The sequence below is a fragment of the Colletotrichum orchidophilum genome (genome assembly GCF_001831195.1).
Source record: "Colletotrichum orchidophilum strain IMI 309357 chromosome Unknown Scaffold_209.1, whole genome shotgun sequence".
NCBI classification, from domain to species: domain Eukaryota; kingdom Fungi; phylum Ascomycota; class Sordariomycetes; order Glomerellales; family Glomerellaceae; genus Colletotrichum; species Colletotrichum orchidophilum.
The window spans coordinates 43,332-55,438 of record NW_019173165.1 but is presented as its reverse complement, the minus strand read 5'-3'; the positions used below and the strand labels follow the sequence as shown (position 1 = coordinate 55,438).

Here is a 12,107-nt window from a genome sequence, read left to right as displayed (position 1 = left end):
TCCTCCACCCCATTCAGCTTTCTGCACACTCCTTCCCTTTCCCTCCATCCATGCCGAACGGCCCAGGTCCCCTCGTTGAGATACTTTGCTTCGGCCCACCCCCCTCTGCCCGCTGACCTCCCGAGCTTTCTACCCTCTCTACCTCGATCCGCATCTCTCTCCTGGCCGGTATAATACTTCACCTGCGCCTCACCCTTCTGCGGCTTGCTTGACTACACCACTGTTTCTTTGTCTCCCTTCACCACTTGCCCAGCATCACAGCAACCTCCGGATCTTTCCAAAACATTACACTATACTGGTCAACAATCTCTAGCACAACTGCATCGTCAACTATCACTGCATTAATCACTAGTGGGAGTATCATCTGCTCGTCGCCAAACACACCACTACTTGATACCTCTTCTACCGGAACTAAAACACCGAGGAACTCGTCTATCCTGTCCAAAGCTCAACTCATTCACGTTGATACATGAACAATTTATCCAAAATGCACGCCCGAGATGCTACCGGCCGTCAGGTCTCGCTCTTGAACGACGAGCCTGCCATGCAATCCACGCATCAACGCCTAGACTACCGCACAGTAAATCAGGTCATCTCACAACCCTTCCACCCGGCACCGCGAAGCAATTCTTCCTCGCCTCACACCCCGGAGCTCCTCCGCTCCGACTCATACGACTCAAATGCGAGCAGCGATCCTCTTTCACCTATGACTCCCACCTCGTATGACACTTCCAGAGTGGGCGCATTTCCCGGTCAACCTATGTTGTACGACGATTACGATATGCCTGCGAAGCGCCCTGCGTATGCGAACACCAGTCGCGCAGCGTCCTATGAGGAGGACAGCTCAGCGACATCACCTTTGCCTGAACGCCCTGGCAAGAGATACCCCTGCCGCTATCGCGACAGCCATGGCTGCGAGAAAACTTTCACTACTTCAGGACATGCCTCTCGTCACTCGAAGATCCACACTGCCGAGAAAGCTGTACAATGCACTTTCCTCGGCTGCCAAAAGAAATTCACCAGAGCGGACAACATGAAGCAGCACCTCGAGACGCACTATAAGGACAAGTCTCGCTCCTCAACGTCGGCGAAGGCTTCCTCACGTCCCTCAATGGGCGGCCTGTCAGGATCGGGCCGTAGATCCTCCTCATCATCCGTCAGGGCCGCCGCTAGCAATCGTGCTTCCCGCGACCAGCCCATGTGGGACGGCGAGTCTCCCTACGGATACCCTCCCGGTCAAGCTCCTCTTCCCTCCCCCGCTGCCAATGGTGCGTGGGATATGCGAGGTCTGAACTTGCCTCTTCTCAGTCGTCCCAGTGCCGCAAGGACACCCAGCAGTGGCCTGGATGCATTGGCCATGGCTGTCGCATGTCAAGAAGGTGCATAGAGCGCTATCAGGATCAGTCCGATTGCATGTCGGCTTCTCTCTCTCTATCTCTTGGGCAGTTTCGACTTGGTTAACCCGGTGAACTCTTGCAGCTTATCCTACATAATACCCCATCATTGTCTATCATGTCCTGGCTGCATCCACATGGTCGACAATGCGGAGGACTTACGTGGAAGACGTTTCAGCGTACTTGGTGATCTATCTCTTTCATGGAGAAGACACCGTGTAACTCCCACGTTGCCTTCCTTTTTTGTTCTTTGGTTATTTTGATCTCTCTGGGCAATAGAGGGTCGCAAAGCATACGAATGGCGCACCTGCACATACCACATATACGGAAGGGACGCGAGGCAACGAAGAAAGGTTGGCGTTATATATCATGTTTGGTTTTAATTGTTTGTTTTGTTTTTTTCGAAGCTTCACTACCCCGGGAGGCGGACTTATTCTCTATACGGCGTTGGTTTCTTGACGGTTTCGTACACATACCCGAATCCTCGATTCAATCAATACCGAGGGCAGACGCATCACTGCGATTGTTTGTTTAAATACGGAAAAAAGGCTACCCCTGGCAGGGCGGGGATATATACACACGAGGTATACCCAGACAGGCTCTCTTTTGAAAGATGCGTGGACGACAGATGCTTGGGTGGACGATCTTTCTCTCACATACCACCTGGTACAGGAACGAATAGGAAGTTGAAGTCAGCTACAGCGCTGACATTACGCTTCCATTGCCTGCCGTATTGGCTCATAGCCAGCGGCAAGGTCAGAAAAATAAATACACGTTGAACAAAAAACACATTGAGTCTCACTCTTCTCACAATGACATGTGTATATACGGACTGGTATCACAGCAGAGTCAATTATCACGATGTTGATCAGAAACCGTATGGGAATCGCAAGATAGGTCGGTATTCTTGTCTCACCAAAGTGTCTCTGTGCCACGCAACCGAAAAACCAAGCCCACGATGCATTCCATCGAGACCTTTGCTATTTGAGCCACGGGGGTGTGAGACGAGAATTCCGTGGTCTCAAATCCCCAAAGCTGATCAGCTTTTGTGATCCTGGTCAGACGGTTGAGGTGAAATTCCAAAGTTTGTATTCCCGGCACAAGGACAAAATTGGACGGAAAGAGATGTGTTGAGGAGGGGCGGGCATGGTGGTTGGGGAGAAAATTCTGGAGGTCGTTCGAGAGTCGTTGACATTCACAACCATTTCGGATCCAGCTTGATCGCGATCTGGTGTTTTCTTTTTCTTCTTGTCTCTTCTCGCCGAATTATCTACACACGCAGCCAGAAGCGCATAGGCTCGCAAGACAATATAAAAATAATGCAAAAACTTACAACCTTCTCGTCCTCGGCCCGAACATCGACGAATGTCTTTCTTCTCCTCCCGTTTTCTTTTTCCTCCCCCCCAACACACACACACACACACACACACACACACACAAACACCAGCCGAAGATATGTGGCCCGACAGACCTGCCTCACCCGTTGGAATGGCGTGAATGGCACCCGGATCGGCAGTCTGTTGCCTGGAACATCGGGCTGTCGACAACGCCAGATATAACCCGCTCGCCGCTGGAATGTAAGTGAATGTCACACGCTCGTTGGTCGGTATACGCTAGATCGCAGCGCCAACGGTTATTTCCACGAGGTCAGCGGGGCGTGTGGGATGGCTAGGGCGGCGTGTGGGCGTGCTTGGCATAGCTGGTCAAGTGGTCTCGAGGGCGGCTCCAGTCGATTGATGATTTCGTCCATCTATTTGAATCTGTCTATATGGTAAACCTTTTTTTGTTCACTTTACCACTGCCTCCGGCATCTCACACCTATGTCCGTTTGTCTCAACACGAGGCTGTTGCGCCAGCCTTACACGCCAGCGGCTTTCATCATTTGAGCGAATCTGTGCGACGGCGACATCTCATCGTGATTGTTGAGAAGCCTGCGGTTAGCCCTTGATATGAGTTGGCTACGCCTGCTTCCAGAGTTCCTCCTTTTGGGTGCAGAGCCTCGCCATCTCGTACTGTTCATCTGTTTGGCAGACCAGCGTGCGGCACTTGGCTCTGTTTTTACCTACTTCCTGCACCGCCTCAACGATTTTCTTGCTGTTGAGATCGTCATCGATAGTGAAACCCAGGCAGGTACACTGCTCTACGACGCGTTTCCGCAGCTTATCGCTCTTCTCGCCGATGCCACCTGCGAAGACCAATGCATCCACATCGCCGTGAAGGGCGACAAAGTAAGAACCGACGAAGGCGCATATTCTGTCGACAAAAATTTCGAAAGCGAGTTTGTGTGTAGGCTCATCCGAAGAAGCAATGACGCCAAAATTGGTCGTTCCTGTCAGGGCCTTCCATCCGCTTTGTTTGTTGAGAATCTCTTCAGCCTCGGTAAGATGCAGCTTCGACGTTGAATTAGGGGAAAGCTTTCCGACATCGCTCGCGTAGTGGAAGACGAGACTGTGCGCATATGAGTTAGCCGGCTGTCAAAATGTCAAAAAGTGTGGCGGCTATTGGCTATAACTTACCTCGGATCTACACTCCCACTTCTCGTGGCTCCGGGCAAGCCTGCCACGGGAGTCAATCCCATGCTAGTATCCCAACTCTGACCGTTTCGGATGGCGCAAGCACTCGCACCACTCCCCAGGTGAAGAGCGATGATGTTCAGGTCTTTGATGTCTTTACCGAGGAACTCGGCGACGGATCGAGTGATGAAGGAATAGCTGACGCCATGGAACCCAAACTTTCTCAGGTGATTCTTTTTGGCAATTTCTTGGTTGATGGGGTATGTGCGGACATGCTCGGGAATGGTGGAGTGAAACTGTGTGTCAAAGCATGCAACGTTGACAGCGTCGGGCAGCTGCTCCACACACGAGTTTACGATATCAAGGGCCGGGCCGTTATGCAGCGGGGCAAGGTCGCTGAGCTCCTCTAGGTGGTGATAGGTGTCCTGGGTGATGACTTGAGAGCAAGGGTAATCGCCTCCATGCACGATGCGATGGCAGGTCAAGGCAATGTCAGCCTTTTGCTTGATCTCGGGCAGTTCCCGGTCATCGATCAGGATCTTAAGGAGCACCTTGAAAGCATCATCCTGTGTCGACACCTTGTCCTCCAGATCCTCGTTCTTCTTGACCTCGACACCGCCGCGGGTGTAAGAAACCTGAGCCGGTGGGGCCGTCAGACCACTGATAGATGTCTCTGCAATCTGGTGGGGTGACTGCTTGGCCTCGGCCAAGTAGACCGAGATTTTGACAGAGCTCGACCCCGCGTTAATAGCAAGGATAATTTCCATCTTGGTTAGGGTCCGAATGTGCGGTGGTGTATTGTAGTCAGGACGGAGAGTTCGTCTTGATAGCCGTCTGGGGCTGAGAATCGACTGCAAAAATCCGTAGGCCGATATTATATGCAACCCGCGGATGGTTCGTTCGATTCGGTCGGTGAATTTGAATCGAGTACCTGATAGCGGTGTCTAGTATCAAGCAACTGGGAACCAGTGAGTTCCGCTGGACGAGACAGTACAAGATGAGATGAGCTGAAATGGGCGAGGTTGTCGGCTTTTAAGAAGAGCATCATCAGCAGATGTCGGCGGTGGAATGGCTAAGAGCCGAAGTGGGTGGTATTGCACTGGGCGCCATGATCTGAGCTCCCTCTTGCTGCGAATGTCCGCCTTGCCCGTGTGTGGTGACATTCCATGGTCCAACTGGACTTCTGCGGGCGGGGGTTGACTGGGAGCTGGGAGCTGCGGAACCCCGCGCCGTGCCCTCTCACCCCACTAGATAGTGCAGAAGTGGATGCTCTGTGGGACCTGTCAAACCTGTCAACGCCCGGACCCGGCAACCCAAAGCGGCGGTTTCTAGCCATGCGAACAACACACCACTTTCCGAAGTTGCCTGATGCAATACACCAAGCCCAGTCATGACTGCGTGGGACCATAATCCACCATCGCGATCTTCTATGTGATGTCGTTCTTCCACTTGCTGAACCTTTGACAGGATTTCTCCGACCAAGATCCGCGCAACGGATGGCGCAGCGTGGATTGCCCCATGCACTATCATCCATCACTTGTGGATGACAGCCATGGCAGAACAAGCTAAGTCGATCCCCGAGAGAAGAAGCAATTGATGGTACTATGACCCCTCCCCTCTGGCCCTTATCTGTTCCCGGGAAATCCTAACTACTAAAACTCCTCGTGGTTCAGGAAGCCGAGTCAGACTCGTACGAATCTGGGGGCTCCACCACTGGCTCTAGTCCTCTGGAAATATCGGGGGATGGCAATTCGGATATTTGTCCAGGAAGAATTTGCGGCGATGGCAGCTCAACATGATGAGCGGGGAAAGGTATCCCGTGAAACTCGCTGTCGGAGCTGTGTGCTACGACCCAGCTTTCGAGGAATCTGAGGTAATCTGTTGCATGTAAGTCAAATGTATCTTTTCCGGTCTGAAGTGAAGGTAGAAAGGGATCTGCCGTGGTAGCAAGGAGTCTGCCATGGTCTACTAAAGAGGGTCGTGCCATACCTTCACGCTTACTGAACTGTACGCCTAAATAGCGTATATTCAGTGTGCCCGACGGGGCTCCCTCGGAACCCGATGGGCCCCCTTGAGAACCAGAACGCACGCGAGGACGCATTCGTTGTGCCAGGTTGAATCGCGAGCGGGAGCTGCTGCTATCCGGAGCGCTACTGCGTCGGCTTCCGCGTACTGTCAAGCGGACCTGGCGATGCCGATCGTCGCGGTTGCGCAGCTCGCCCTCAAAATGATGAATTTCGTATTCTCGATATTGGCGGCCACTAGCGCGGTTCGCAAGAACGGTCAGCGAGTGATAGGTCGAGTAACGGTCCCTCCAAAGCTTCAGCCTTTGTACCAGTCCCATGCCCCTTATATTGCCAAAGCCGTCCGTTCTTCCGTGCAGGTCGGACCAGACGACATCAACATCGTAGTGATCAACCAAGTCTTTCCGACGAATGTCTCCCTGGAAGCGTATAGAGCTCTCCACTGTGGTGAACTCGTACTTGACCTCCATAAGATGATCATGAACTACCACACCTTCACCGGTAGTGTACCTGACCCTGTGCGGTTCACGAAAGCTGACAAAGAGCTCGAGTTCGCAGGGATTCGTGTAGGGGCGGTGACGCGCGTGCAGAGTGTGAGGGAAAATATCGGCGGGCACATCGGACGGAACTAGACCATGGTCAGAATCATGCCACAGGCTCGGAAAATAGACACAAGTGGGCGCGGTACGGAAGTGTTCAAGAAGCTCGCTCTGGTAGCTGCACTGCCATAGTACGCGGCGCTGCTCGGAGCCGATAACCTCCCAGGGACCAAGGTAAACGGTGCGCTCGTTGGGAGTGTTTTCAAAGAGGGTTCTGGAGAAAGATGAGGGTCAGAAGGGGGCAAATACGATCAAGATGTCTGTTGACGGGAATTTGGGAAGAGGGGCTTCGGAGGGGTAAGCAGAAGAATGGTACATGGTTGCTTGATAGCCTGGAGGTCCAAGGTCTAGAGGATGGAGAGAGGCATGCGGTGCCGAGGCCTCGGAGGTCAGAGCCGATATCGTTGAAGCACCTGAAGTTGGTGTCCAGGTCGAGTCAATGGGGCTCGCGTATGGTTGTCCATAAGAAGGGGGGCGACCGAGGGAGGAAGACGTAAAGGAAGAGCCGGAGGAAGACGAGGCGGCCATGCTTGGAAGGCCTTATCCTGCTTCTTGACTCGGAGCCTTGTCAACAAATCAATAACAACCAGCGGGAAGTTGAGATGGCGATCATGGCATGTTCTTGGCGAGTTAGGAATACGGCCGATTTGTCTTGTGGTCGGGGTGCGTATGGTGTTGGGTAAGGTGAGCGCGCTGAGACCTCGGGATGGATGCATTCAAACGACGGGAAGATGCGACGGCAAGGATGTGTACGAGTGCCAATGAGTGGCTCGAGGTAACGATGGCACCGGGACGTTGCACGGGCGGCGGACGTTGCGCCTTGCGTCAATGCTCGGAAATGTTGACGAGGCGGGTGTATCGAAGACGGAGGAGAAACGAGGGGCGCCGGGGCAGTGGGCGGAAAGCAGGGCGCAAGCTGGGCAATTTTGAGATAGTACGGATAGTGGCGCCTGAGGGCAGCACGGGTTACCGTTAGAGAATGCAAACAGTCAAGCCGTTAGCAGAGTAAGTGCTAGTGCCGGGGCCGGGGCCGGTGGGGTTGTGACCTGGCGGAAGACTATGTAGCACGGCGCCGTGTAAGAGCGAAGCTTGATGTTGGTTGGAGAGTAGGTAGTAAGATGGTCGAGGCAAACAAAGAAGCGGCATCCGAAAGTCAAGCGAGCATGGTGGAGGACCCAACGGACGGAGCGGGGTCGCAATATGGTGGTAGTGAGGGCCGGGTGCGGAGTCAAATCGCAGACGAGCCCGAGGGGTCTGTTGGCAAATGGACTGGGCTCGAAGGTGCCTGAGGGATTCGCACAGCAGGCGAGCAGAGCGGGCAGGGTGGAAGGACATTCGGAACAGTAGTGATTGATGCAGCGATACCGTAAGGTGGTGAGTGGGTAAATACTCCAGGGCCCCGGGTGCGGACGAGGATCCGAGGACCTGGTTGGTACCGGTGGCTAAATCTGCCAACGGTCGTACCGTCGTTCTCGCCGGCAAAGTGTCTGTCTCATATGGAAATGCAATACGGATTACGGAGTATTTGGCCCTTGTGAGGGATAGGAGTAGGCGCAGAGATACGGTACCTTCCAAGGTATCTATCTATCTGTAAGGTAAAGTACCTTGGTGTACGAACGGGAGGTTCCTTATTACCTTAGCACGAGAGGGATGGAATAGAGTAGGGTACCAACAGTGTCCGCCGCCGCCAGGCTGGATCGGCCAATGACAGCGCCCGCAGCGAAGGCATGTTCGAGTGACTGGCACTGGGTCTCCCTCCGTGCTTCTCAGCTCCGTGCCCACCTGCAAGTGCCATGTACCTGTTCTCGTCTGTTCCTGCTGCCACGATGCTAGCTACCAGTACCTATAGGCTGCGCACCTGTTCTCCACGATGGATCCATTTACGGGCGTAACGGGTCGAGCCTTTGCATTCGATTGACACATGCGACAGGAGCCTGACGATGTTTGGCAGGTGAAGTGTGTTGGGATCACGCTGTTAAGCTAAGCAATACAAGTGGTGCACAGCTCCGGGATGCGACGTACTGCAAGGTTAATTAAGAGTGAGACCAGTCTGAGAAACATGGTTGACAATCGGAGTCCCAATAGCCCGAAGACATGGCGAGTCCTGTTTAATGTCATCTTATAGTGAGGCGGGCTCACATAAATATTGGCTATTGACAGCCTCTGGACGAGTACGGCCGTCTTGGTTGGTTGATTGACCCGTAGGGTCGTCATTGTCAAGTTGCTTACCTACCTTGATTGAGCACTGGGGATCTAACATGCAAGACTGCACCAAGGTAGGTAGCCCTGTACCTCAACTTCAGATTGGACACCCAGAAACCAAGCTTGCCATTTTCTAGGTAGGTACCTACCTGAAGTCCCTCCAACGCTTGGCAACCCTCGGCCAGCCTGCCCTGCGCTTAGCGTCCTGCCCTGTCAATCTTGCCTGCCTTATCTGCCTTGTTACTCGAGGTTCTTCACTCTCTTTTCATTTCATCACCTCGGAACTGAGTTGATTGATACCGGGTGTTCCTTCTGGCCCACTTCTCATTCTCTCGGCATTTTCATTCATGAATCTTTTCCCACCTCTTTCCCCCCTTCACCTGCAACCAAACAATGGCCTTTGTCAACTGCCACTGAGAATATCCTTGCTTGTAGATGGGCCCCGCTGGCTGCGACCCATTCTTCCATCTCGCCAATCCGACTATCCGACCTTTCCTGCGTCTAAGCATAACACGCACTGCTGCTGTGTGAACCTGTCTCGCCTCATACCTTGGTAGCGCGGCGCTTTTTAGTTCAAGGGTCCATGTGGGTTGCATCCCCTGCCTATTCACGCGTATCACCAGTCTCACTCGACGAAGCCGTGTCTCCCAATTCTCATCCGCCCATCGTAAATAGTGATTCGAGTCCGAGTGAGTCGAGCGGCAGACATGTCGGCCTTGCCCGACCCTCTAGTGAGAAGAAATCGGGGCTATCTGGGAAGTGATAGCTCCGCCTTGTCTGCCCGCGATATTCAGGTACGTCCATGCCTCCGTCCCATCTTGGGTTTCCTGTTCCGTATCACGGCTCTGCTCTGTGCGCCGCTGTTACCCTCAAGCCTCGTCCCACCCCTTTGACAGCTACTTCAATCTTTCATCTCATCTCGCACCAGGCATTGGCTCATCATTCTTCCAGGACCGCAGTCAATTGCGTTATGAGCTCGACCTCAACTCATGGAACTTGAGGATCTGGGGTGTGGCTGCCTCGGGGTTTCTGACAGATTCGTGAGCACTCCTTTCAACGCTCTCCCTCTAACTGCAGTTCTTCATCGCCTGTAGACTGACTCCATGCTGTAGCTACAACCTCTTTTCCACAAATGTCATCCTTGCCTCAATAGCGTTTGTATACTGGCCTTCGCCCGGCGAAAGATGGCAAGGGTTGCTCATCAACTTCTTCACTCTGTTGGGTTCTGTGATTGGACAATTGCTTTTTGGTTTCCTTGCCGACTTTTATGGACGAACCCGTCTCTATGGCATCGAGCTCGTGCTCGTCGTCGTGTCGACGATTGGTGTTGCCACCAGTAGCTACGGTTTCGATGACATGAGCTTTTTGGGTCTGTTCATCTGGGTGAGTTACCGTTCCTGGTTCTACTTCCTCTCTGCCGCCATAAAGCCTTGTCAACTGACATATAGAAATCTCGCAGTGGCGTTTCGTAATGGGTATCGGTTAGTAACCATATTGAGACTCTGTTTCGTCCATTTTACCAATTCGAATGACAATGTCTGACACAAAAGCAAAGGCATCGGTGCCGAGTATCCCCTCAGCGCAGTCATTACCTCGGAGTGGTCAAGCACGCAGTCACGGGGAACCATGATCTCTTCTGTCAGTCAGCGAGTAAATTTGGCAATTCAACGACTCACAAGACTAATGAGACCATGTCAGACATTCATGATGCAGCCAATAGGCCAAGCCCTTGCCCAACTTGTCGGCCTTTGGGTTCTTGTCGGTCGTGACAGGAGCGAGGGCCTACAAGCCATGCAGTGTGGCCTCGATACGAAGTTTGATAGGGAATGTCGCCGCGCCGTGGATGGCATTTGGCGCATCGTCATCGGGTCTGGCGCCGTACCCGCCCTCCTAGCCATCATCTTTCGATTCTTTCTGTTCGATTGTGGACTGTACAGCCTCGAGGTCAGAAACAAGCCCGGTATAGCCTTGAGAAACACGCAGAGAGTTTACGGCGCTCCTGCTGGCGCGACAGCAGGCTACCCCATGACCCCACAAGATGGGATGCATGCCACCAACTCGCAGCAACCTATGCCCATTCAGTTCTCCAAGCAAGATTTGCACAAGTATTTTATCGAGGATGGAAATTGGTACTACTTGCTAGGTAAGCTCCTCGCTCAATGTTGCACGGTTCGTGTTGCGAGGCATTGGGTCAGGTGTTGCAAGTTATCACAGCGGCCTCATGTGCCCAATGATCAGCATAAACTGATCACAACATAGGCACCGCTGCGACGTGGTTTTTCCTCGATGTAAGCTTTTACGGTCTCAGTCTCGATAATAGAGGTACACTTTCGGATATGTGGGCGACCACGGGACCGACGCCCATCGATGATCGGCTTCCATGTTGGAACTCCAAGTTCCCTGACGGAAACGCAACCGCAAGGCTATGGAGCCAGACAGGCCTTCCAGTCTGGCAGACGGACGCAACTCTACCTTGCAACACCATTTACGACGTGCTTCTGGAACAGGCTAAACAATATTTGTTGACCGTATCCATCGCCTCTATCGCCGGCAGTGCGTGTTTCGTCGTTGCTGCCAACAGGATTCCCAGGAGGTTGTGGCTAACTGTCTCCTTCTTCGTTCTCGCTATACTATTTGTAATTACGGGCTGTGTATACTATGGTGTTCACAGAACCGCGGGAGCGCCGGCCACAGTTGTGTTTGTGGCGTTATGCCACTTCATGTTCAACTTTGGTAAGTGTTGTGTCTGCCTGTGTACGTTCTGGCTGCTACCAGCTAACAACATCTCAGGGGCAAACACCTTGACGTTCATCATCCCAGCCGAGATCTTCCCAACCTCTTACCGCTGCACTTGCCACGGCATCTCCGCCGCCGCCGGCAAGCTGGGCAGCATCGTGGCACTCCTCGTCGTGTACGGCATCAACTCGTCGTACACCGCCGTCAACCGACAGGGCCTCATCTTTCTCCTCTTTGGCTCGTTCGTGGCCGTTGGCGCCGTCTTCTCCTGGGCCTATCTGCCCGACTCGCAGCGGTGGGTCATTGACGAGAACGGACGTCGCGTGCTGGAGCAGAAGACGCTCGAGGAACTAGGCGAAGGGCGTGAGAGGGCGAGGCAACTGGGAGAAGTGATTACTGTCAAGGAGAAGTGGCACGATTTGAAGAGGAGGAGGGCGTCGCCGTCGCCATCGTAAGCAACGAATCCATGAAATTTCTTCGTACAGTACCCAAGGATAAAGTTACCCGGCAGGATAAGCTGAATAATTTGTTTCATCGAGGGCCATGGGGGCCTGAAACCCCCCATTCCCGGCCAATATAGAGATATATGCTCATTGTGGTCTGTTCGGTCACTGTGCCTCATCCTTTCCATAACCATTT

The 12,107-nt window shown here is 53.2% G+C and overlaps 4 protein-coding genes across 4 annotated transcripts; 2 read left to right on the top strand and 2 right to left on the bottom strand.

Moving 5' to 3' along the window:
• Positions 1–487: 487 nt before the first annotated feature.
• On the top strand, positions 488–1,387 carry CORC01_13730 (uncharacterized protein; the record flags this gene model as incomplete). The annotated part of the gene is made up of 1 exon (XM_022625346.1): positions 488–1,387. The coding sequence occupies one exon, from the start codon at positions 488–490 to the stop codon at positions 1,385–1,387; it is 900 nt and encodes a 299-aa protein (XP_022468160.1).
• A 1,965-nt stretch (positions 1,388–3,352) lies between these two features.
• CORC01_13729 (acetate kinase) lies at positions 3,353–4,674 on the bottom strand (the record flags this gene model as incomplete). Its single annotated transcript, XM_022625345.1, has 2 exons — positions 3,353–3,842; positions 3,911–4,674. The coding sequence occupies 2 exons, from the start codon at positions 4,672–4,674 to the stop codon at positions 3,353–3,355; spliced, it is 1,254 nt and encodes a 417-aa protein (XP_022468159.1).
• A 902-nt stretch (positions 4,675–5,576) lies between these two features.
• CORC01_13728 (uncharacterized protein) lies at positions 5,577–7,058 on the bottom strand (the record flags this gene model as incomplete). The annotated part of the gene is made up of 3 exons (XM_022625344.1): positions 5,577–5,785; positions 5,909–6,744; positions 6,799–7,058. 3 exons carry the CDS (start codon positions 7,056–7,058, stop codon positions 5,577–5,579), a joined length of 1,305 nt encoding a protein of 434 aa, XP_022468158.1.
• A 2,381-nt stretch (positions 7,059–9,439) lies between these two features.
• Positions 9,440–11,923, top strand: CORC01_13727 (phosphate transporter; the record flags this gene model as incomplete). The annotated part of the gene is made up of 8 exons (XM_022625343.1): positions 9,440–9,526; positions 9,684–9,772; positions 9,845–10,115; positions 10,192–10,213; positions 10,288–10,370; positions 10,431–10,875; positions 10,992–11,465; positions 11,523–11,923. 8 exons carry the CDS (start codon positions 9,440–9,442, stop codon positions 11,921–11,923), a joined length of 1,872 nt encoding a protein of 623 aa, XP_022468157.1.
• Positions 11,924–12,107: the final 184 nt, after the last annotated feature.